We start from the raw sequence: 26,628 nt of genomic DNA, 5'->3' as shown, positions 1-26,628 counted from the left end.
AACAAGAATAGATAAAGCTCCATGCTAATGGACAAAAGACAAATTAAGGCTTTTGGGATGTCAAGATAAGAACTGGCGTCATGTAGGAGTGCTAATGACTCCCTAAAAAGCTAAGATAGGGGTAAATTCCTCAATTAATGGATCCCTGAAAGCCTAGATAGGAATTCCTTAGATAAGACCTAATGAAGGGTCAGAGGTCTTGAAAGTAGCATATATTTTAGGAAAATGCAAAAGTAACTTTTAGTAAAGTGCAAAGTAAGACTTTTTTGACACTAATTGGTGACGGATAATGCCTATATGACGTAGGTAGATGGAGGCAAAAAGGGTATATAAGGACCTGTGTTTCTTTGTTCTGTACCTTCGCTTTCCTGATTACAGGAGAAGGTCCTTCCTATTGCTTATTCTCTCTGGCCACTGAGAATAAATGTCTTTTTCTACAGCAATCGGAACTCTCTTTGTCTCATTACCTCAAACCTTTGTCTACCATTTCAGTTTTAGCAAGTAATTGAGTAGATGCTGCACTAGTGATATAGTGTTTAATTCTGGCATCAGGGGCCACTGGACAAGGAACTACCAATGCTCTCTGCCAACCCATCATTCACCTCTATTCCCAATCTTAAGAAATTGGGCTACAAAGCAGAGCCCACAACATGAGAGTGTGGAGAAGAGCAAACCACAGGCCACTTACTACAAAGCGGTCTGAGCCCTGCCAGATGCACAATGGAGGACCTTCTTACAGCGACACCAGAGGCATTCAAAATGGCCAGCTCCTGATCAAAGGAATTTAGTATAATGCCAAGTTTCTAACTCTGTTTGTGGTGTTTTTTATACATCATAACTGTATTCTCAATTCATTTCTGACACGATAAATAAAATTCCCAAGTTCATCCAGGCCAAACAAAGCCAGATTACAACCCCAGAGGCTGCTACAGAATTGGCTGATCTGTCATTATCTCCTTTCAGACCCAAGATAAGATCCTTGAAAAGGAGGAAAATGTCTGCTGACTCAAGCAGGGAACCCTTTCCATCTGTGAAAATTTGCAGAACCATTTTTTGCCCTTTCAATATTCGATAGTTAAAGAAAGCATGCTGGCTAGACACTATTTCTATAGCCACCACAGTGGCAGATAGCACGCCAGATTTCACCACACAATAGTCACCCCCCCCCCCTTTTTGGAGCAGGAAAGAAGGGGGTGCGGCTATTATGCGGATAATTTATTTTTGCAGTTGATGGCTGCCGAGAGACTGAGAGAGGCCCCACAGGTAAGAAATATAATAATAACAATAATAATAATACTTTCCATTATCTATTTCTGAGAAGAAGAAATATCTGTCGCCACCTACCTCCACTCTGATTGTAGTACTTGGCCAAAGTCGCCAGGTGGTCTCGGAAGCTCCGCTCATGGCCCTGAGCATACAGCGTGTTCCGTTCCCAGTAATCAGGATCGTCCTTCTTCACCTTGCTTATCCAGGGAACCTTAGGAAGATACCTCTTTGTGCTGGCATTATAGAAAACAAACTCCTGGTCATTCACGAAGCCCACATAGGAAAACTGAGGCACCTGCTGCCCAGGCTCTGAGACAGAGGTGACGAAATAGAGCATGGAATGGGAGGAACAGCCTGGAAAAAACAGAGAAAGTCGAGAAGGTAGGCATTATTGACTTTTTTTTTTTAAACATGCTTTGTGTTTTTTCTCCCTTTCTGCTGCTATTGGGACTCAAGATGGCTTAACTTGAAGTTAGTATAATGCCGGGCTGTAGACAAGCACACCTATTTTTAATTACTCCATTACCTGCTGCAGACAATCCCTGCAATGGCCTACATTTTTTGTCATTTTATATTACCACTTTCAGCTTCTAATAATGGCTTATTATAAAAAGCACTTCTAGTACTTGCTTTTACAAAAATGTGATTCTAATAAAGTGCAAAATTAAACCACCCTGTACAATTAACTGTAATGTCATAGAAAAGACTGGGAAAGAGCTGCAAATCCTGTAATCCCCTGTCATGCGGGGATACAGAACCATATCTCTCCCAAAAGCTGACCAACCAATCTCTCTGTAAAAACCACCAGAAGAGAGGCCAGCACCCATCAGGCTATTTTATTCTATTTTGATTTGGGGTGTTTGATGTTAAATTTTATATGTATGGTTCACTTTTATTTTTGTTGATGTTTACTTTTATTGATTTTACTTTTATTGATTTAGTTTAATTTTTACTGTATATTTTATGTGTTTTGTCTGCATTGTTGTTGTTTTGTAAGCCGCCCCAAGTCCCTTCAGGGAGATGGGGCAGGATGTAAATAAAGTTTAATAATAATAATTATTAGGCTTGATCGATCCATGAAAAATTTGATTCTAAACTCGTTTCAAAACTAGAGGGGGCAGTTTTTCGTTTTTGTTGCTAATAACGAATTTGGCCCCCAAAATTTTTCGAAATTAACGAAAATTCGTTATTTTCGAAATTAATTCGTTAATGGCGGACGCGCATGCGCGGTGGCCCAAAAACAGCCCGAAGGGGGGGGGACTTAGGGGGCTCTCCCGCCCTCATTTTTTGAGTGATCTTCTTCAAACTTGGTACAGTGGTAGAACACATTTAACACTGATAGCTCACCAAAATGTGGAACGTTTCCCTTATCCTCTGATTTTTGGCAAATTTTCATAGCTTTTATAATGAACCATTTTTTAATAATTGCAGAAATCTGTTCCTGGTTTGAAAGTCTTATTTCCTGTTAAATTGGGTTGTCTTTACTGTGAAAGTCATTGCTCTACTTTAGAAACTTTGTTTTTGTGGCTGAAACTTTGTTAAATTGGTGTAGTCCCTGCATGTGTGTGTGTGTAAAGGTATCCCTTGACGTTAAGTTCAGTCATGTCTGACTCTGGGGGTTGTGCTCACCTCCATTTCTAAGCCCAAGAGCCAGTGTTGTCCATAGACACCTCCAAGGTCATGTGGTCGGCATGACTACATGGAGTGCCATTACCTTCCCGCCACAGCGGTACCTATTCATCTACTCACATTGGCATGTTTTCAAGCTGCTAGGTTGGCAGAAGCTGGAGCTAACAGCGGGCGCTCACTCTGCTCCCGGGATTTGAACCTGGGACCTTTCAGTCTGCAAGTTCAGCAGCTCAATGGTCTTTGCCTTGGCTGCCTTCCAGATCAGGCTTATAACCAGCCTATTATGGGCCACAAATTAAAGAAAATTCAATCCCATTTAAGCACAACATGAACAGTTTTGATGCCAAAACCATAAACTCTGTTTATTAAACTCTACGATCCAAACTTTAGAACAACTTGCAAACAATTGAAGGTTAGACCACAGTAATAATAACCAATTCTATTCCTTTCCAAAATTTAAACATAAAATAGTATCTTTCTTTCCAATAGCATATAAACTTTTCCTTTCTTTACAAAACAAAATTCTAGACAGTAGCCATTTAGAAGATATTTCTATATTTTCCCTGCAAAGGATAGGGCTGCATCCCTCTGGAGACACACATGATAACCCGGACATGATATAAGGCACTTATATACGTTAAATAAACATGATGTCATTGCATATATAAAAGAAGCATGATATTAGGCAATTATAGTTGCAAATAATATAATTAAACATGTAAAAATTATACATCCATACATAAAAGAAACATGTAAAGTAACTGCATATATAAAACACAATATAAAATATGATATAAGGCAATTACAGATGTCAAAGGAACGTGATATTACATATGTAAAAAACATGATTATATGTATAAAAAAGCATGATACAAGGTGTCAGGATCTAGGCTGCTGGGCACCAATAACCATACACTGAGGCCAGATTCTATCTAATATCTTTATTAAAGGAATATATAAAGTCAATAAAAACAAGTGTAGAATAAAGTTCAGAAGCAGACCTTTCAAATGAGGCCAAATATAGTCCAGCAGATTATTGTCCAATATGAAATATTAGAGTCCAAAGATTATAATCCAATAACCGCAACACACGCTTTGCCAAGCAAAGCGTTGGGAAAACAGAAAAAGTCTTGAATCCAATGAAGCTTGACACAAGGCTGAAAGTTACTTGGAACGTGGCTGGAGCTGTGGCTAAAGGCAAAGCAACTTGAAGCATGGAACAAGATCTGTGGTAAATCCGTGAGACGAGGACAAGGCTTGGAACTAGATTCAGGAGGCAAGGAACAGGATTCGAAGTCCACACACACATGACCTCTCTCCAGGAGCTGACGAATTGACTCCGCAAGGAATCCTTCGCGCAATTTCCCTATATTGGGTCTCGTTTCCCCAAACAACAATCACTTTCCCTAGAGAACAGGGAGCGAAGGAAACCAGCTTGCAGGTGCAAGACTCCCCGTATTTTCTCAGGGGAAATACTTCTAATCAGTGGCATATTTGGCAGCAAGGCGAGCACTACTTCTAAATTTTTCTCTCGATCCTCTATCAGTCGTGTAAGCCTGTTTTCTCCCATAAGGGGGAGAGTTCCCACCAAGGTCAGGTTTAATTGGTTCTTGGACTAGAACTTCAGGCAGCTGCCAAGGCTCTGACTCCGACCGGAAATCTGGGGAAAACTCCATATTTTCCTCCTCATCTGCCACAATACTGTCAGGAATAGGACTGCAGGGCCCATGAGTCATCACACTAGGCAACTGACACATCTAAAAGAAACACAATATAATTAACCTAGGTACAACAAATGTGAAAGAAGGCAACAATATACATAAAAAAACATTTCTGGACTCACAAATGTAGTCTAAGAGAATTGGGCTTCCATTCTCCAAACCTGAAACAAAGTGGGAGGAAATGTAAAGAGTGTTAATGATGCTCGAAATCAAATGTTGTTCTTTTACAAAGTCAAACTAAAACTAAGAATAAATGCTTCGGTCTTCTCCTGATCTTCTTATCTCCTCACCTTGCGTCCAGCCGAGTTACGTCCGCACTTGCGATACAGCGACCTCTTCCCTTGGCTCAGTGGGCAGTATTTTAAAGTATGGGCCTTTTCGCCCGTGGCACCGCAGAGCGGACAGGTGTATTTGCGCAAGATGGGGCACTCCACGGTGCCGTCCATCCCCTTCAGCCGGTGGGACGAATAGACCTGCTTGGATTCCCCGTTGTGTTTGCAGAAATTGCAAATCTCCTTGTTTTGGGAAGCCTGGCCATTGGCACTACCTTTGGAGCTCTTGCTGCTGGAACTGCTTCCATTAACCCATTGTGATGCTGTTTCAAAGTTGTCCTCGTTGAGGACTAGCTGCATGTCGTACTCCATTGTGTCCCAACTCTGAGATGGAAATGGGACCTTCTTGCGTTCCGCGATGATCTCCGTAACCACTTTCGCAAGGCTCAGATAGCCCTTCCATCTGTCAAACTCCCTGAACATGGAAGGGGCATAATGTGGCACGTGCATGGCTGATCTGGAGAGCATGGTGCCAATTCTACCCTGGTGTGGACACACACTGAATGCCACATATTGGAGGCGGAGTCTTTGTTTTATATATAAGGGGAGGGGTTCCAAACCTTTCACATTGGACCCTCCCATCTATTTTTACCCTCCTTTGCCCTAGATTTAACCCCCACATGTCTAGACAATCACAGCTTTTCAAGGAAGAGTTTGGTTTTTCCAATTTTTTAACTTCGGAGGTAATGCCACAGTTTCTCCCTTGAGGCAGTGGTTCTCGACTTGTGGGTCCCCAGATGTTTTGGCCTTCAACTCCCAGAAATCCTAACAGCTGGTAAAATGGCTGGGATTTCTGGGACTTGTAGGTAAAAACACCTGGAGATCCACAGGTTGAGAAACACTGCCTTAAGGGAACGTTAGCAGTTGTGGTTCTGTTTGTCCATCCAAGAATGAGTTGAATTTCTGCCTTGGATGAAATAGCAACATTGCACATCCAACGTTTGCAAAAGTCCTGAAGGACGGATCCAGTAATGATGAAGCCTGCAAGAGTGTTATATTGCTTTTGCATGGCAGAATAGCATTGGACTGGATGGTCTCTTCTACCTTTATGATTCTATGATGTTTGGCGCCATGACTCTATGATTCTATCATTTTAGGATTCTAGGACTTTTGGGATGATTCTGTTACTTGGTTCTTTGAGTCTATGACTTTAGGGACCATGTTTCTATTATTCCATGACTTCTGTGACCATATTTCTATGACTTTTGTGACCATTCATGGGCCATCTGGCTAGTATTCCGGGACGGTAAATGATATATCGGTTACAGCACCAGATATTTCTGGATACAGTAGAGTCTCGCTTATCCAACATTAACGGGCCAGCAGAACGTTGGATAAGCAAATATGTTGGATGATAAGGAGACATTAAGGAAAAGCCTTTTGAACAGCAAATTAGGTTATTTTACAAATTAAGCCCCAAAAAATCTTGTTTAACAGCAAATTAGACAGAAAAGGTAGTTCAATACGCAGTAATATTACGTAGTAATTACGAATTTAGCAACAAAATATCACAATATATTGAAAACATTGACTACAAAAATAAGTTGGATAATCCAGAACATTGGATAAGCGAGTGTTGGATGAGTGAGACTCTACTGTATATTGTTTCTGCATGGCAGAATGGCGTTGGACTGGATGGTCTCTTCTAGCTTTATGATTATATGATGTTTGGTGCCATGTTTCTATGATTCTATCATTATGTTGTCGAGCAATTTAGAACAGTATAGGATACCGCTAACTGTTTCTTTGAGTGGTGTTCTGTGGAAACACAACCCGCCCATCCTCCCCCGCTGATTTCATGAAAATAAAAGAAAAGAAAGAATAAGCCACATCCGGCAAGGCCCACACACTGAAATACTAGGCCGGCCATCGTTGGCCGGCAAGCTTCCCTGAGTGGAAGAAATAGAGGCCGCCGCCCCAAAGAAGGGTTCTGTGCAAGATTGCACCAAGGGGTAAAGAACGACAGCCGCGAGAGAAGACAGAGGCGGTGCATCGTGGGAAACACGTCGACCACGTAGGCCGACAAGGCCCACACGTTGAAATACTAGGCGTGCCACCGTTGGCCGGCACGCTTCCCTGTGAGGAAGAAAGAGGGGCCGCCGCCCCAAAGGAGGCTTCTGTGCAAAATCGCATAAAGGGGTAAAGAACGACAGCCGGCGAGAGAAGAGAGAGGCGGTGCATCGTGGGAAACCCGACCACGTAGGCCGAGAGGCAGCAAAAAGAAAAGAAAAGAAAAGAAAAGAAAGAAAAAAGCCACAGGCGACAAGGCCCATACATTAAGCCGGGCCGGCCACTGTTTGCCGGCACGCATCCCTGAGAGAGAGAGAGAGAGAGAAAAAAAACCAGAGGACACCGCCCCAAAGGAGGCTTCTGTGCAAAATAGCATAAAGGGCTAAAGAACGACAGCCGGCGAGAGAAGAGAGAGGCGGTACATCGGGGAAACTCGGCCACGTAGGCCGAGAGGCAGCAAAGACCAAAGAAAAGACAGAAAAAGCCACCGCCAAAAAGGCCCACACTATAAAATACTAGGCCGGCCACCGTTGGCCGGCACGATTCCCAGACAGGAAGAAAGAGGGGCCGTCGCCCCAAAGGAGGCTTCGGTGCAAACTCGCATAAAGGGGTAAAGAACGACAGCCGAGAGAGAAGAGAGAGGCGGTGCATCGGGGGAAACTCGGCCACGTAGGCCGAGAGGCAGCAAAGACCAAAGAAAAGACAGAAAAAGCCACCGCCAAAAAGGCCCACACTATAAAATACTAGGCCGGCCACCGTTGGCCGGCACGATTCCCAGACAGGAAGAAAGAGGGGCCGCCGCCCCAAAGGAGGCTTCGGTGCAAACTCGCATAAAGGGGTAAAGAACGACAGCCGAGAGAGAAGAGAGAGGCGGTGCATCGGGGGAAACTCGGCCACGTAGGCCGAGAGGCAGCAAAAAGAAAAGAAAAGAAAAGAAAAGAAAGAAAAAAGCCACAGGCGACAAGGCCCATACATTAAGCCGGGCCGGCCACTGTTTGCCGGCACGCATCCCTGAGAGAGAGAGAGAGAGAGAAAAAAAACCAGAGGACACCGCCCCAAAGGAGGCTTCTGTGCAAAATAGCATAAAGGGCTAAAGAACGACAGCCGGCGAGAGAAGAGAGAGGCGGTACATCAGGGAAACTCGGCCACGTAGGCCGAGAGGCAGCAAAGACCAAAGAAAAGACAGAAAAAGCCACCGCCAAAAAGGCCCACACTTTAAAATACTAGGCCGGCCACCGTTGGCCGGCACCCTTCCCAGAGAAAGAGAGAGAAGACCAAAAAAAAGGAAATGTGGGCCCAAGCCCCTCAGACCCGGGGGGCCGGCCACCGTTGGCCGGCCCCACGCCCACACGCCGCAACCCACGGGGAAGGGCAGGCTTTCTTCACGTCTGCTTGCAAAATGTGGGCCCAAGCCCCTCAGACCCGGGGGGCCGGCCACCGTTGGCCGGCCCCACGCCCACACGCCGCAACCCACGGGGAAGGGCAGGCTTTCTTCACGTCTGATTGCAAAATGTGGGCCCAAGCCCCTCAGACCCGGGGGGCCGGCCACCGTTGGCCGGCCCCACGCCCACACCGCTGGACCCACAGGGGGAAGGGCATGCTTTCTTCACGTCTGCTTGCAAAATGTGGGCCCAAGCCCCTCAGACCCGGGGGGCCGGACACCGTTGGCCGGCCCCACGCCCACACGCCGCAACCCACGGGGAAGGGCAGGCTTTCTTCACGTCTGCTTGCAAAATGTGGGCCCAAGCCCCTCAGACCCGGGGGGCCGGACACCGTTGGCCGGCCCCACGCCCACACGCCGCAACCCACGGGGAAGGGCAGGCTTTCTTCACGTCTGATTGCAAAATGTGGGCCCAAGCCCCTCAGACCCGGGGGGCCGGCCACCGTTGGCCGGCCCCACGCCCACACCGCTGGACCCACAGGGGGAAGGGCATGCTTTCTTCACGTCTGCTTGCAAAATGTGGGCCCAAGCCCCTCAGACCCGGGGGGCCGGCCACCGTTGGCCGGCCCCACGCCCACACCGCTGAACCCAGAGGGGGAAGGGCATGCTTTCTTCACGTCTGCTTTCAAAACGTGGGCCCAAGCCCATCAGACCCGGGGGGCCGGCCACCGTTGGCCGGCCCCACGCCCACACCGCTGAACCCAGAGGGGGAAGGGCATGCTTTCTTCACGTCTGCTTTCAAAATGTGGGCCCAAGCCCATCAGACCCGGGGGGCCGGCCACCGTTGGCCGGCCCCACGCCCACACACCACAACCCATGCCACAAAGATACACTCCATAACAGCAAACCGTCTAGCCTCTGGAAAAATCTAGCCATTTCTGTAGTCAATGATTCCATTATATTGTGATATTTTGAAGCTAAATTCATAAAGTAAGCAATAGCAACATATCATTTCAGCATATAGAACGACTTCTTATGTCTCCTTGGTTGTATAACATGCATTTATGGTGCTTTATTTGGATAATAATAACCTGATATGATGTGTTATATGCTTTTCTTCAACAAGTCCAATCCAAGAAATCTGCTTATTTCAGCAGTGGTAGGCCCGTTTGGCTTTGATCAGTGAGACTCTTCTGTGTTCATGTTGGGTCAATAAGACATAAGATATAACTGAAGTCACAGTCAGCATACATCATTACCAGCTTAAAAAACAGTGGTGTAAAAACACGGCTCGAGTCCGAGGACTGAAGAGGAGGTAGTTTGACAGTTAAAAAACTATACAGTGCGAAATACTATTGGCCTGTCAAGCTATTCTTAAATAGGCTACAAACGACCACACAGACCTATAATGCTTTTTGGAGGGGGAAGGTTTTAAGGCTCTGATGTTAGGCACATGTTTCCATGCAGTTCCACTGCAGGTAAGACTAGTGTGTTCTTCAGGGGTTATTAAAGTTCTCCTGCAGATGACCTGGATAGAGGGAAATGACTTCAGTTGGTTGGTATACATACAGTTTAAGTAAACTTGAGGAAGTACAATTATGAAAGATATAGTGTGTAATGTAGTAGAAAGAAATTCAAAGTAGAAACAAAGCAGAAATGTGGATTCCAAAGGAAACATGAAGGCATTATTAAGTAATTGTTTTTAATAGCAAAAGAGATTCTGAGTGGATTGATTCTCTACTTCTTACTCTGCGTAAGATTATCATCACATGCTCTCGACTACACCCGCACAAGGCAATGGTACAGTAAAAGAAGACAATTTTGAGAAGTGGTAAAGGCCAAGGTGTCCCACTTCTTTCAGTGATTCCGCGTGCGCGGCCAGAGGGCGAGGGGAACAGCAAGAAACAGTTTCCACGAGACGGAACTTGCGCCCACTCCTTGAAAGCAGCCGCAAAGGCACACGCCCTGACGGGCAATCGGCAACGTCCGTGTGCGCGGACAGTGGGCAAGGGGAACCAAAGGCGGCCGTTCTGCCGCCACATCGTTGAGTACACTTCCTTTTAAGGTGAATGGGACACTGTCCCACAGTCTGTGATCACTCCACCCTCGTTATTACCAACAGACCAGCAAGAAACAGTTTCCACGAGACGGAACTTGCGCCCACTCCTTGAAAGCAGCCGCAAAGGCACACGCCCTGACGGGCAATCGGCAACGTCCGTGTGCGCGGACAGTGGGCAAGGGGAACCAAAGGCGGCCGTTCTGCCGCCACATCGTTGAGTACACTTCCTTTTAAGGTGAATGGGACACTGTCCCACAGTCTGTGATCACTCCACCCTCGTTATTACCAACAGACCAGCAAGAAACAGTTTCCACGAGACGGAACTTGCGCCCACTCCTTGAAAGCAGCCGCAAAGGCACACGCCCTGACGGGCAATCGGCAACGTCCGTGTGCGCGGACAGTGGGCAAGGGGAACCAAAGGCGGCCTTTCCGCAGCAACAGCGTCAATCACAACCTCTCAGGGTGATGGGAGACTGTAACACTGTCTTTGATCATTCCACCCTCTTCTATTGTTTTACCCACAGGCCAGCAAAAAACATTTACCACTCGGCGAAACGTTCTGCCAACACCTTGAAAGCAGCCGCAAAGGCACACGCCCTGACGGGCAATCGGCAACGTCCGTGTGCGCGGACAGTGGGCAAGGGGAACCAAAGGCGGCCGTTCCGCAGCAACAGCGTCAATCACAGCCTCTCAGGGTGATGGGAGACTTTGAATCGTTCCACCCTCTTCTATCGTTTTACCCAAAGGCCAGCAAAAGGCAGTTCCCACTCTGGGTAACCTGCGCCCACACATTGCAAGCAGCCGCAAAGGAACACGCCCTGAAGGGGGAATTGCATATACCTCTAGACTCTGGCGTCACGTAGTCCGAGAGGCAGCAAAAAGAAAAGAAAAGTAAGGGAAAAAAACAAAGGGCAGCAAAGACCCCACCCTGTGCCAGCCGGCCACAGTTGGCCAGCATGCATCCCGGAGAATTCGGCACGGCCCTCCCACAAAGTTTTTTGTTTTTGCGACTTAAGCCTCTACCCACAGCAACACTCCACCACCCCAGGGGAAGGCCGTGTACCTCTTCTATCGTCCTGCCAACAAGCCAGCAAAAGGCAGTTCCCACTCTGGGTAACCTGCGCCCACACATTGCAAGCAGCCGCAAAGGAACACGCCCTGAAGGGGGAAGGGCATATACCTCTAGAGTCTGGCGTCACATAGTCCGAGAGGCAGCAAAAAGAAAAGAAAAGTAAGGGAAAAAAACAAAGGGCAGCAAAGACCCCACCCTGAGCCAGCCGGCCACAGTTGACCGGCATGCATCCCGGAGAATTCGGCATGGCCCTCCCACAAAGTTTTTTGTTTTTGTGACTTAAACCTCTACCCACAGCAACACTCCACCACCCCAGGGGAAGGCCGTGTACCTCTTCTATCGTCCTGCCAACAAGCCAGCAAAAGGCAGTTCCCACTCTGGGTAACCTGCGCCCACACATTGCAAGCAGCCGCAAAGGAACACGCCCTGAAGGGGGAAGGGCATATACCTCTAGAGTCTGGCGTCACGTAGTCCGAGAGGCAGCAAAAAGAAAAGAAAAGTAAGGGAAAAAAACAAAGGGCAGCAAAGACCCCACCCTGAGACAGCCGGCCACAGTTGGCCGGCATGCATCCCGGAGAATTCGGCACGGCCCTCCCACAAAGTTTTTTGTTTTTGCGATTTAAGCCTCTACCCACAGCAACACCCCACCACCCAAGGGGAAGGCCGTGTACCTCTTCTATCGTTTTCCCAACAAGCCAGCAAAAGGCAATTCCCACTCGGCGTAACCTGCGCCCAAACATCTAAAGCAGCCGCAAGGCACACGTCCTGAAGGGGGAACGGCACCCTCTGCGTGCCAGGTCAAAGGGGGAGGGGACCCAAAAGCGGCCGTTTAACGACCACAGCGTAGACCACGGCATATAAAGGAGAAGGGACACTAGACAACCATTTGGAGAAATGCTGGCAAAGGCGGAGGAGTACCACTGTCTTTGATGATTCCCCCCTCCGAGTTATAAAGGCACCCTCCGCGTAAGCGGGCAGAGGGCTAGGGGACCCAAAGGCGGCCGTCCCATGACCACTGCGGCAACCACACCCGCTCTAGACAATGGGACACTGAAAGATGACAATTTAGAGAAGTTCTGTCCCAAGTCGAGGTGTATTAATTCCAGTGGATAAAGACATCCTCAAAGGTTCAGATGGACAGATAGTATACCTCTGTAAAGTGAGAGTCTGGCGTATTCCTACACCTGAAATGATTATCTGAAGTATCCACATCAAATATAACAGTGCTCTTTCTGTACAGGAGCTGCGAGGATCTGTAGAAGACCAAACAGTCATGGCTCGTGATGGTAATATTTCCCCCCCCCCCCAAATAAAAAGGGAATTGAATGAAATCCGAACAGAACACAAAGAGGAAGCATTATCTACCTTGGCTTTTATGGTCTAATTTTCCACAGAATATCCTTCAACCTCTACAGAGCCAGTATTACATGAGAGAAAACGTTTTGTAACTTCCGAATACAGAGATGGGCCAAAAGTATATTAAGTTCAACAGGGACAAATGAAAGATAGTACTTCTCTCCGCGATGGTTGTTCGGGAGTGGAACTGTCTCCCCCGGACTGTGTTGGAGGCCCCTTCTTTTGAAGCTTTTAAGCATTGGCTCGATGGCCATCTGTCGGGGATGCTTTGAATGATACTTCCTGCGTCTTTCTTGGGGGAGAACTCGATGGCCCATGAGTTCTATTCCAACTCTACTTTTCTATGATTCCATGATTACATGATTCGTGAAACGGCCCCTTGAGATGGATGAACCCAAAAACGTCAGTGGGGCAACGTCGAGTGATGAAAAAGAGGAGAAAGGAAGGGAAAAGAGAGAGGAAAGCATTGTAGGATAGAGGAGAGAGTTGTTGGACAGAGTCCAAAGGGGCCACCCCCCCGCCCGGACGCCCAAAAAATTGGCCAAAGTTACTCTGAAGCAGAGTTGGTTAAAGGAGGAGAACTGTTGCTCTAGGAGCAGTCGGTCTCAAAATCCAAATCTGGGAAATTCAACACAGGAAGGTTGGCCTTCAGGAAAACAAGTTTCTCAACTGTTTGAGGGTCCAGCAAGCTGCGGTGGGGCGTGACTACATCTCCCGCTATGCTGAAGACCCTTTCGCTCTGGACGCTGGTGGGAGGACAGCTGAGGAACTGGCGGGCTACGTGCGACAGATCCGGCCACATGTGTTCGCGTGAAGCCCAATAGGACAATGGATCACAAGAAATTATCTCCGGAGGCTCCTCAAAGTACCTGTTGACCGAGCATTCGGCCGAGTCTACCTTTTGAGCAGAAGCCAGCAAAGAGGATTCTTCAGAGCAGGCAAGTATGGCCACCGTCTCTGCAAAGAAAACGTTTCCTGTTCGCGGCTGGAGATCCGTATCCCTACGGCAACCCCCTACCGGCTCCGCGGGACTTTCCGTCTCGCCACTAGCGCTAGTGCTTGGGGTGACAGGCAGTTCTGGAAGAGGGGCCGCTGTGCCCGTTTCCTCCACCCTGGCAGCAAAGACCTCCCTCACAAGGTCAACAAGTTGGGCCTTCCACATGGTAAAGTCTTTTGGGCAGACGTTGTACTTTAGCCGTGGATCACACAAGGCCGCCAGCATATGGACCTTGCTGGAAAGAAGTGGCTCTAGCCGTTTCCGTACAGCAAAGGACAACCTCCTCACCACCTCCTGGACCGGCGGTGTCAGCGGTCCAGCCAGGGAGTCCATTGTTCGACCGGCCCCAAGCCTTTCTAGGTGCCTCCTTAGCCTCAAGACCATGGGCACTGCCTGGCTCAGAAGAGCTTTTGATTCCGAAAGTGTCTCAGTGGCATGTTTGAATGGCTTTAGTACGTCTACTAGCTGGGAGATGGTGTCCCACTCTTGCTTAGTTGGAACAAGCTTGCTAACAGGCGCAACCAAAGTGAGGGAGATGCCGTGTACCGCCTTCTGCTGCTCGACCATGCGTTCGAGCATTTTTAAGGTTGAATTCCACCGAGTCGAGACGTCCTGGAGCAGCTTGTGCTGCGGGAGGCCTTCAAGGCTCTGCCTGTCTCTCAGCTGCCGGGCTGCCTTGATGCTCCGGTGGAAGTAGCCCGCGATCTTTCTACAGCGCTCGATCAGCAGGGAGATGTTTGTGTTGCTGCCCGACTGCTCTTCCTGGCTCTTTAAACCTTCCTTGACGGTATTGTGAAGCAAGTGGGCCATGCAGGACACATTCTGAAACCCGGCACTTTCAACCGCTTTGATCATATTTTTCCCTGCGTCCGTCACCATAAAGCCCCTCCTCATTTCTTCCGGCCTACACTGCATCCATTCCCCCATCATGTTTTCCAGATAGTTGCAGATGGTCTCTGCCTTGTGATCACGATCAACTACCTCCAATGCGAGGAGTGCCCAACGATGGGATGTATCCATAGTGCCTTCCTTCTCCCACCAATGTGCCGTGAGAGAGAGGTAGGAGTGGCCTCCTCCCAAGCTTGACCAAATATCAGAGGTAAAATGGATGTGTCCTCCCATGGCGCTACGCAACATCTGGATAATGCGTTCCTTACAGCCCTCGTACAAGCCGGGGATTACTTTTCTGGAAAAGGTGTGACGGGAGGGGATTTTGTAGCGGGGGCACAGTCGTTTCATAAGGCGTACAAAGCCTTCTTGTTCTACCAGGCGGAAGGGATGGTGATCTAGGGCAATCATCTCTCCCACAGTTTGGGTTATCTGCTGGGGTGTGAGCAATGTTTCCCCCGTTTTCTTTCTGGGTAATGGAATGGCCCAATCCTCCATGGTGGACTGTGTCCGCCTTCCACTATCTTCACCTGGTGAACTTTGCGTGCTAAGGCTGCCACTGGAAGGGCTTGCAGTTCCCCCTCCCAGCGAAATGGAGGGATGGTGTCGCTTCATGTGAGAGCTCAACCCCGAGGTCGCAAGATGTCTCGTGTCTCTGCCTCTGCTGATATTTGCCCCACAGTGTCTACAAACTGCCAAAGTAGAACTCTGAGAGTGGACATGGAAATGGTCCCAAATAAATGACCTTGGCCTCCCCACAGCCACTGTGGCGACGCCCTCAGAGATGGGAGTCGTGGGCACCCTTTCAGCAGCATGAGGAAGTCTACGTTTTGATGGTAGTACCTCCTCTACCTCCTCCTCACTGTCAGTAGCGGGTGGAGGGGTGGGGTTATCTATATCCTCACTATCCACCACCTGTAGTTCCACGACGGCAACACCTGTATGTTCCAATGATCGTCCAGTTGTCTCAGCTCCATGCGACAGCCGGCTCCGGGTGGATGCCTGTGAACTGTCTGCATTAGAACAGCCTGGTTCTTCATCAAGTCCACCCACTCCCATAGTTCGGCGTTCCAGACGTATGGGACCCACCTTAACTTTTTTGGCCCCCCACAGTGTCCTGGCCGTGGCTTGACCACTACTAGGACTTGCTCCCCCAGACCCGCGTACAGCTGAGCGCTTCATGTCAAGGGGAGTGTTTTCAGGTAACAGAAGGGATGATGGTTAGGTGTTGTGTTACTGGTGGGAAATATTTGTTGAATCTTGATTGGCAACGTGTTATATTCTGGCCAATTTACTGTTGCAAAAGCGTAGTCTATAACATTTAGTTAGTTTTATTTATTTACAAGGGGATACCTGTACTTTCCAGTTCTACAGGAAAGTATGGGATATGCAACTCTTTCCCAAAGTTGTCTTGGGAAAATCAGGAAGCGTCCCTGGCAGACACACACACAAGGCAAGGCAGAAAGGCAAGCTTTTCTTTCCCCAAAAGGAGTTGTATTTTGAACAGGATGGGATATGCAACTCTTTTTCAAAGCGTTCCTTGCAGACACACACACACCCGTAGCCCGGGGGAAGGCAAGGCAGAAAGGCAAGCTTTTATTTTCCCGAAAGGAGTTGTATTTTGAACAGGATGGGATATGCAACTCTTTCCCAAAGCGTCTCTGGCAGACACACACACAAGGCAAGGCAGAAAGGCAAGGTTTTCTTTCCCCAAAAGGAGTTGTATTTTGAACAGGATGGGATATGCAACTCTTTCCCAAAGCGTCTCTGGCAGACACACACACAAGGCAAGGCAGAAAGGCAAGGTTTTCTTTCCCCAAAAGGAGTTGTATTTTGAACAGGATGGGATATGCAACTCTTTTTCAAAGCGTTCCTTGCAGACACACACACACCCGTAGCCCAGGGGAAGGCAAGGCAGAAAGGCAAGCTTTTATTTTCCCGAAAGGAGTTGTATTTTGAACAGGATGGGATATGCATCTCTTTCCCAGAGCGTCCCTGCAGACACACACACAAGGCAAGGCAGAAAGGCAAGGTTTTCTTTCCCCAAAAGGAGTTGTATTTTGAACAGGATGGGATATGCAACTCTTTTTCAAAGCGTTCCTTGCAGACACACACACACCCGTAGCCCAGGGGAAGGCAAGGCAGAAAGGCAAGCTTTTATTTTCCCGAAAGGAGTTGTATTTTGAACAGGATGGGATATGCAACTCTTTCCCAGAGCGTCCCTGCAGACACACACACAAGGCAAGGCAGAAAGGCAAGGTTTTCTTTCCCCAAAAGGAGTTGTATTTTGAACAGGATGGGATATGCAACTCTTTTTCAAAGCGTTCCTTGCAGACACACACACACCCGTAGCCCAGGGGAAGGCAAGGCAGAAAGGCAAGCTTTTATTTTCCCGAAAGGAGTTGTATTTTGAACAGGATGGGATATGCAACTCTTTCCCAGAGCGTCTCTGGCAGACACACACACAAGGCAAGGCAGAAAGGCAAGGTTTTCTTTCCCCAAAAGGAGTTGTATTTTGAACAGGATGGGATATGCAACTCTTTTTCAAAGCGTTCCTTGCAGACACACACACACCCGTAGCCCAGGGGAAGGCAAGGCAGAAAGGCAAGCTTTTATTTTCCCGAAAGGAGTTGTATTTTGAACAGGATGGGATATGCAACTCTTTCCCAAAGCGTCTCTGGCAGACACACACACAAGGCAAGGCAGAAAGGCAAGGTTTTCTTTCCCCAAAAGGAGTTGTATTTTGAACAGGATGGGATATGCAACTCTTTTTCAAAGCGTTCCTTGCAGACACACACACACCCGTAGCCCAGGGGAAGGCAAGGCAGAAAGGCAAGCTTTTATTTTCCCGAAAGGAGTTGTATTTTGAACAGGATGGGATATGCAACTCTTTCCCAAAGCGTCTCTGGCAGACACACACACAAGGCAAGGCAGAAAGGCAAGGTTTTCTTTCCCCAAAAGGAGTTGTATTTTGAACAGGATGGGATATGCAACTCTTTTTCAAAGCGTTCCTTGCAGACACACACACACCCGTAGCCCAGGGGAAGGCAAGGCAGAAAGGCAAGCTTTTATTTTCCCGAAAGGAGTTGTATTTTGAACAGGATGGGATATGCAACTCTTTCCCAAAGCGTCTCTGGCAGACACACACACAAGGCAAGGCAGAAAGGCAAGGTTTTCTTTCCCCAAAAGGAGTTGTATTTTGAACAGGATGGGATATGCAACTCTTTTTCAAAGCGTTCCTTGCAGACACACACACACCCGTAGCCCAGGGGAAGGCAAGGCAGAAAGGCAAGCTTTTATTTTCCCGAAAGGAGTTGTATTTTGAACAGGATGGGATATGCAACTCTTTCCCAAAGCGTCTCTGGCAGACACACACACAAGGCAAGGCAGAAAGGCAAGGTTTTCTTTCCCCAAAAGGAGTTGTATTTTGAACAGGATGGGATATGCAACTCTTTTTCAAAGCGTTCCTTGCAGACACACACACACCCGTAGCCCAGGGGAAGGCAAGGCAGAAAGGCAAGCTTTTATTTTCCCGAAAGGAGTTGTATTTTGAACAGGATGGGATATGCAACTCTTTCCCAAAGCGTCTCTGGCAGACACACACACAAGGCAAGGCAGAAAGGCAAGGTTTTCTTTCCCCAAAAGGAGTTGTATTTTGAACAGGATGGGATATGCAACTCTTTTTCAAAGCGTTCCTTGCAGACACACACACACCCGTAGCCCAGGGGAAGGCAAGGCAGAAAGGCAAGCTTTTATTTTCCCGAAAGGAGTTGTATTTTGAACAGGATGGGATATGCAACTCTTTCCCAAAGCGTCTCTGGCAGACACACACACAAGGCAAGGCAGAAAGGCAAGGTTTTCTTTCCCCAAAAGGAGTTGTATTTTGAACAGGATGGGATATGCAACTCTTTTTCAAAGCGTTCCTTGCAGACACACACACACCCGTAGCCCAGGGGAAGGCAAGGCAGAAAGGCAAGCTTTTATTTTCCCGAAAGGAGTTGTATTTTGAACAGGATGGGATATGCAACTCTTTCCCAAAGCGTCTCTGGCAGACACACACACAAGGCAAGCCACAAAGGCAAGCTTTTCTTTCCCCAAAAGGAGTTGTATTTTGAACAGGATGGGATATGCAACTCTTTCCCAGAGCGTCCCTGCAGACACACACACAAGGCAAGGCAGAAAGGCAAGGTTTTCTTTCCCCAAAAGGAGTTGTATTTTGAACAGGATGGGATATGCAACTCTTTCCCAAAGCGTTCCTTGCAGACACACACACACCCGTAGCCCAGGGGAAGGCAAGGCAGAAAGGCAAGCTTTTTTTTTCCAGAAAGGAGTTGTATTTTGAACAGGATGGGATATGCAACTCTTTCCCAAAGCGTCCCTGCAGACACACACACAAGGCAAGCCACAAAGGGAACCTTTTCTTTCCCCAAAAGGAGTTGTATTTTGAACAGGATGGGATATGCAACTCTTTCCCAAAGCGTCCCTGCAGACACACACACAAGGCAAGCCACAAAGGCAAGCTTTTCTTTCCCCAAAAGGAGTTGTATTTTGAACAGGATGGGATATGCAACTCTTTTTCAAAGCGTCCCTGGCAGACACACACACAAGGAAGGCAAGGCACAAAGGCAAGCTTTTCTTTCCCCAAAAGGAGTTGTATTTTGAACAGGAAAAACACCCACAGGACAGCCCTTTGCAAGTTTGCAACAACAAAACAAATAGAAAGACCTAAGACCCACACCACCAAACTCAGCCACAGACCACCCCACCTTTTCTCCTGTCCTGGTCTTCACACAGCCATGCTGTGACGCAGCAATGTTTCCTGCCTGCCTACACCAATGAATCTCTACCCTTCCACCCTCTCCAAAAGTCCCAGTGCGACTGAGCCACGAGGCGTGTGCACGCTGTTTTCATTAAGCACGTCCTACCAGCCCCTCCCCCTGGTTAAACGTGCTCTCTGATTGGCTACAAGGGGCAAACAACACACTAGATTGCCCCAGTGGACTTAAAAAAGTTTGGATGATTTGACAAAGCATTTTTTAAAAACGAAAAAAAAGGCGCCATTACGGAAAACGGCCAATCGCGGTTCGAAACCGCGATATCCAGGCGTGTGGACAGCCAAGATTCAATATTGCTTCAAAAAATCCGAAAAAAACGAATCAATAACGGTAAACGGGGAAAACGAATTATTTGAGCAAGCCTAATAATTATAATAACAATAATAATAATAATCAGGCTCTCTATTCCAGTCTAGAAGCACTTTCTAAATCTCTTTTCTTATCATTTGAATCCACTAGTCATCATCATCATACGCAATAACTCGTGGCTGAGAATGACTATTTTCCAAAGGAAAGGTCTTGGTGGTGGGTTAGAAATGACTGAATCCATATCTTCCACCCATAGGTCAGTCTGTAGCTAGGGGCTTCCAGATTTCACATTCCTGACCCCGTTGTGACTCACTGGTTGTCATGGGACATTTGTTGGTTTTGGTTTGCTTGGAAGATGCCTGTATTTGGGATTGGTGCACAACAATCAACACAGTCTTCAAAGAAAGAGTTGTAATTCAATGGCATGGATACCATAATTTCTGTTCCTGGTTTGAAAGTATTGTTTCCTGTTTAATTGTGCGATACATACTTTGAAAGTAGTTGTTATACTCCAGAAAGTGGGTTGTTGTATGTATGGCCATGTTCCAGAAGTATTCTCTCCTGACGTTTTGCCCACATCTATGGCAGGCATCCTCAGAGGTTGTGAGGCCACACAGCCCGGAATACATACAACAACCCTGTGATCCCAGCCATGAAAGCCTTCGACAACACACTCCAGAAACTTATTTTTTGAGACTGCCACAACTATGGTTGAGACACTATGAGGTCCCCTCTACAGAGGCCCTAAAATCCAAGAGAAATTGGGGCAAAGGGGGTGGTGTGTGTGTGTGTGTGTGGCTAGTTTATGTTTGCAAAAAAAAAGTGCAATGGATTGCATTAATGGCTGAAAACCAAGTGCTGAAAAGGTGCGCTTAAAATCTGATTTTGGACTAAACTTGCACATATTCACATGACTGCATATCCCTACACTCAAGGAAAACATGTGACAATATTCCTATATGATGGTGCGCACTGCTCCAGCGTACATCCACATTTTAAAATCCTGAAACAACTGATGAGGAACCACAGAAGCATAGGTGGATAAATGGATGCACAATTGGAAAGCAATCCCCATGAGAACTCTCTGCAAGCATTCCTTTGTTCTGATGTTTATGAAATTAAACGGAGCTTGAATTTACACAGTGGGCATCATCATGGCAGGCAAGTGAATCCAAAGGGAAACGCGGTTCAGGAGGGGAAAAGTAAAGGCAGCAGGAGGGTGAGGAGAGATAATGACAAGAAATCCATTTGTGTACTCATTTACATATCCACAGCAGTGCATATGAGGTCCAGCACATCTCGGAGTGCCAATAAATAAAAATTAAAGAAAAGTTCCAGCAGATGTCCTATCTCCATCTTGCAGATTTCTAAACTACAACCAAACCTGTCGGGATGCTGGGGGGTCTATTTGCCTGGACTGACACCTCCGTGTTTGCACTTGCTTTCAGGTACCACATTTTTAAAACCCACTTGTTTGTCCCACATTAGGAAGCTTTCTGGAAGGACTCTGAGATATTCATTGAAAGACTATAGCAAAAACGTGCTGCAGGATGTACCTTTAACAGTTTAATAAACTTTTTCTATGTTTTTTATGATAGCACCAATTAGGAAATGACATTTATAACCCAGGAATCAAAAATCCTATTACATATTTTTAATTGTGTCAGAAGCGACTTGAGAACATACTGCAAGTCGCTCCTGGTATGAAAGACTTAGACATCTGCAGACACGTTGCCCAGGGGATGCCCGTGTTGGGAATCACCCTGGACTACTCAAGTCTAAATGTAGTCAGATAGATGATATAGTTAGATTGAGGGAATCCTTTCCCTGTTTCCAAAGCATGCCTAGATAGGCTTTACTGTGTTTCACTCTATCCTGTTTACGTCACATCCCTAACTTTGAAGTTAGTAGAAATGTGAATCTCCAGGGACACTAACTTCTCATTGGTCAGAATGTCTTTTATGGTCCCAATAAACTGGACCATGCGGTTGGAACCATTTTGGTTCACTCTTCTCCCTTTGTTCTTCTAGCTGACAAGCAGTATCTTGCTGTCTCTCCTGGCAAGATGTAACTGTTTAGATGTTTGTTATTTTTCCTTTCTTATTTTTCCTTAGAAACCAGTCTAGAGTAGACTAGACAGCTCCCAAGCCTTTCTATCTACAATGGAGTTCTTTTTACCTGAATAAATGTTTTTTGAACTTTTACTGAGACTCTGCAGTCCACTGCAATCCTAAATAGACAAAGGCTTCTCTTTGCTTGCCCCGTGTAAGTAACTGTTGCATTTGAAAGCTTTTGCTTTTGCTACTCTGCTGCATTTTGGTGAAATCTCCCCCAGAGAGGGTTAAATTGAGTCTAACCGCTCAGAGATTACCACAACAGCCCGGATTTGTTACCATCCTGCTGGGAAGTTTATCTCATGTCCCCGCAAGCTAGAGCTGACAGACAGGGTCTCATCCTATCTTGCGGATTCAAATCGGCAACTTTCAGGTCAGCAACCCAACCTTCAGGTCAACCGTCCAGCCGGCACAAGGGTTTAACCCACTGCACTACCATGGCTCCGTGTGTTACACATGATTGGTGGTCTTTTTGTCCCCCTTCACAGCTATTGCAACATGCACCTGTTGTGCCTTGAAGACTTCCTCTGACTGTTGCAAGGAATACACAAGACAGGATGTTGCTGTGTTTGCTGGCTGTCTCCCACACTATATTTGTGTTGTTTACAATCTTACTGATGCTGTCCGGCTGTGTTGTTTACAATCTCAAGAAGCTGCTTCAGCCTCCTTTTTTTTTTTTTTTGAAACAGTTGAAAACCAACTCAGAAATGCCTTGAAAGATCTCTCCAGCTACTGCAAAGAGAACCACCTGAAGCCCAACCCTTCCAAGACACAAGTGTGTACTTTCCACCTACGTAACCGTGAAGCCAACAGGAAACTGAAAATTACTTGGGAGGGCCAAAAGCTCAGACACTGTTTCCACCCTAAATACCTTGATGTTGCCTTACATCAAACACTAACATATAGGAAACACTGCATGAACACTAAGCACAAAGTAGCTGCACGTAACAACATCCTGCGGAAACTGACTGGCAGCTCATGGGGTGCAGACCCACAAGTAATAAGAACATCAGCCCTGGCCTTGTCTTTCTCAACTGCTGAGTACGCCTGTCCTGTCTGGCACAAGTCTTCTGGGCCATCTTCAAAGGCAGCCTCACGTAGAGTGTGTTGCATTATTCTAGACGGGATGTAACAAGAGCGTGGACCACCGTGGCCAAGTCCAGCTTCTGAAGGTACGGGTGCAGCTGGCGCTCATGTTTTAGCTATGCGAAGGCTCCCCTGGCCACCGCTAAGACATGGGGATCCAGGCTCAACGATGAGTCTAGGAATCACCCCCAGACTGCGAACCTGTGTCTTCAGGCGGAGTGTGACCCCATCCAGCACAGGCAGTAACCCTATGCCCTGTTTGGCCCTACGACTGACCAGGAGGACCTCTGTCTTGTCTGGATTCAATTTCATTTTGTTGGCCCTCATCCAGTCCGATACAGCGGCCAAGCAACGGTTCAGGACCTGAACAGCCTCCTTAGTGACAGGTGGGAAGGAGTGACAGAGCTGGACATCATCTGCGTACAGATGACACCGGACCCCGAAACTCCGGATGATCTCTCCCAGTGGCTTCATGTAGATGTTGAACAACAAGGGGGACAATACCGACTCCTGCGGGACCCCATAAGTCAATGGTTGTGGGGCCGAGCAGGTGTCCCCCAATGACACCATCTGAGAACGCCCCTCCAGGAATGAGTGGAGCCCATCCTTTTTGCCTTGTTTTTATTTATGTTGCACTTTGAAATGGTCATATGACTGGTCATACAAATGAACTATTATTATTATTATTTTATTATGACACAGCAAACAAGATAGATATGCTGGATTTCATATCACAAAATCACAAGTCGAACACTTCCCAAGTGTCTAGGACTGTGTGATGTATTTTCGGATGATGCAAATCCCAGCAGGGTGGCCTTTTGCAGCTGGCAGATCATAATTTTGTCAATGTCTATTGTTTCCAAATGCTGGCTGAGATCTTTTGGCACGGCACCCAATGTGCCCACCACCACCGGGACCACCTGCACTGGTTTCTGCCAGAGTCTTTGAAGTTCAATCTTGAGGTCCTGATAGCGGCTGAGTTTTCCCTGTTGTTTTTCATCAATGAGACTGTCACCTGGGATGGCGACATCAATGATTCAAACCCTTTTCTTTTCCACAACTGTGATGTCTGGTGTGTTGTGTTCCAGAACTTTGTCAGTCTGGATTCGGAAGTCCCACAGTATTTTTGCGTGCTCATTTTCCAATACTTTTGCAGGTTTGTGATCCCACCAGTTCTTTGCTGCTGGCAGGTGGTACTTGAGGCATAAGTTCCAATGAATCATTTTGGCCACATAGTTGTGCCTCTGTTTGTAGTCTGTCTGTGCAATTTTCTTACAGCAGCTGAGGAGATGATCCATGGTTTCATCGGTTTCCTTGCACAGTCTGCATTTTGGGTCATCAGCTGATTTTTCGATCTTGGCCTGAATTGCCTTTGTTCTGATGTCTTGCTCCTGGGCTGCAAGGATCAGGCCTTCTGTCTCCTTCTTCAGGGTCCCATTCGTGAGCCAGAGCCAGGTCTTCTTCTTATCAGCTTTTCCTTCAATTTTGTCAAGGAACTTTCCATGCAATGTTTTGTTTTGCCAGCTGTCAGCTCTAGTTTGTAGTATGGCTTTCTTGTACTGGTTTTTTGTCTGCTGTGCTTTGAGGAGTTTCTGATTTTTGACTTCAATCAAAGCATCAAATTATTATTATTATTATTATTATTATTATTATTATTATTATTATTATTAGATGCTGAGTGGAGCCACTGCAGAACAGTACCTACAAGACCCATTCCCGTGAGGCGTCCCAAAAGGATACCGTGGTCAACGGTATTAAAGGCCCCTAAGAGGTCCAGCAGAACCAGCAGGAACACCCTCCCCCTGTCCAGTTCCCGGCAAAGATCATCCACTAAGGCGACCAAGGCTGTCTCGGTACCATATCCTGGCCCAAGCCAGACTGCGCCAGATCTAGAAAATCAGTATCATACAAGGAGTTGTAGTTCACCTAGATCCAGAGTGCACTACAAACTCAAACAATGATGAATCTGGACCAAACTTGACATGCATACCCGATATGCCCAAATTTGAATACTGGTGGGTTTTGAGAGGAATTGGCCTGGATATTTTGGAGTTGTGGGTACAGTGTTCCCTCATTACTTTGCGGTTCACTTGTTGCGGATTCGCTGTTTCGCAGTTTTTCAATAAACTCTAAAAGACTATTATAAATCATAAAATTTACAATTTACATCCTAAGGAAGGGAGGAAGGAGAAGCCGAAGGGAGAGAAAAGGAGCCCAAGTGGCAACGGGAGGAGAAGGAGGTGATTTCTCAACACACGATTGGTTGATAAAGACTTAAAATTGTGTGAACCAACTAAAATAATGTATAAATATTAAAATAAATCTAGTGACCCTACTTCATGGATTTTCACTTATTGTGGGTGGTCCTGGAACCTAACTCTGGCAATAAGTGAGGGAACACTGTAATGGGATGTATAGTTCACCTGCAATGAGTGAGCACTCTGAACTCCACTGAGGATGGACTTCAACCAAGCTTGACACACACAGCCCCCATGACCAGCAAGAAATACTGGAGGTCTTTGGAGAAAATTCACCTTGATTTGGGAGAGTTGTGGTTCACCTACATCCAGACAACACTGTGAACCCAAACACTGATGGATCTGGACCACATAACCGATATGCCGAAATGTGATTCCTGGAGGGGTTTGGGGGGAACTGACCTTCCTTTCTGGGAGTTGTAGTTCACCCACAACCAGAGAAACTGTGACCTCCACTGATGATGGACCGGGTCCAAACTTGGCACGCAGAACCCCCATGACCACTGGAGGGGTTGGAGGGGACGGACTCACCATGGTGGGAGTTGTAGTTTACCCTTCAGCCACACTGAACCCCACCCATGATGCATCCAGAGCAAACTTGCCCAACATCACAAACTTGAAGTCCGGATGGAGTTTCTGGGGGTTCACCTGCCATGATGTGAGTTGTAGTTCGCCCACCACCTTATGCATTTTGTACAATTAAAACACTGACTTTTTCACATAACCCGGGCAACGCCGGGCACCCAAGCTAGTTATATTATAAAACCACAGAGAAGAAGCCCCCCCCCCCCCCCAAAAAGAAGTTCTACTCACCGGAGCAGCTTCCTGCCAGGAGGACAATGAATCCCAGGAGGAAGAGTGAGCCCATCTCAGGCCCATGCCCCCCCCCCCGCCCCCCCAAGCCCTTCTTTCTACCTTCCTTCAAGCCAAACTCCAGAGCGAGCCAAGCCCGTTCCTCTCTTCCTTCGCTGCCCAGCCTCGCACGAAGAGTGAAGAACCAGGATTGGTCGAAAGGGGGCCACTCCTCCAATCGCAAAAAAGAGATTCGGTGACGTCGCCAGGTGCTAGGGGGAGGGCCAGGGGCAGGCTGAGCAAAGTTGGGGAAAACGAAAGTTGAAACAGGGAAACAGTATCAAGGTATTTGTTACTCGATCTGCAAGGGAGAGGCCATGGCCAGCTAGAGCACGCCACTGGCAAAGAGTTGCACTGGTTGCACACTGGCCTCCAACACACAAGAGACCCGCTCCTCGGCAGGGGGTTGGACTGGATGGCCCAGGAGGTCTCTTCCAACTCTACTCTTCTAGGATTCTATGAG

General features: G+C 47.3%; 1 protein-coding gene across 1 annotated transcript in view; it reads right to left on the bottom strand.

Moving 5' to 3' along the window:
• Positions 1 to 26,292, bottom strand: part of LOC100560414 (H-2 class I histocompatibility antigen, Q10 alpha chain) — a 40,313-nt gene extending 14,021 nt beyond the window's left edge. The window contains exons 1-2 of the mRNA XM_062972928.1: positions 26,127 to 26,292; positions 1,345 to 1,620 (exon numbers count right to left, since the gene is read on the bottom strand). Coding sequence (XP_062828998.1) covers positions 1,345 to 1,620; positions 26,127 to 26,181 — 331 coding nt within the window. The 5' untranslated portion in view covers positions 26,182 to 26,292. The remainder of the gene's footprint in view (positions 1 to 1,344; positions 1,621 to 26,126) is intronic.
• Positions 26,293 to 26,628: the final 336 nt, after the last annotated feature.

The sequence above is a fragment of the Anolis carolinensis genome, chromosome 2 (assembly GCF_035594765.1).
Source record: "Anolis carolinensis isolate JA03-04 chromosome 2, rAnoCar3.1.pri, whole genome shotgun sequence".
Classification (NCBI taxonomy): Eukaryota; Metazoa; Chordata; class Lepidosauria; order Squamata; family Dactyloidae; genus Anolis; species Anolis carolinensis.
Note: the sequence above shows the minus strand (reverse complement) of the source record. Positions and strands in the feature narration are given on the sequence as shown.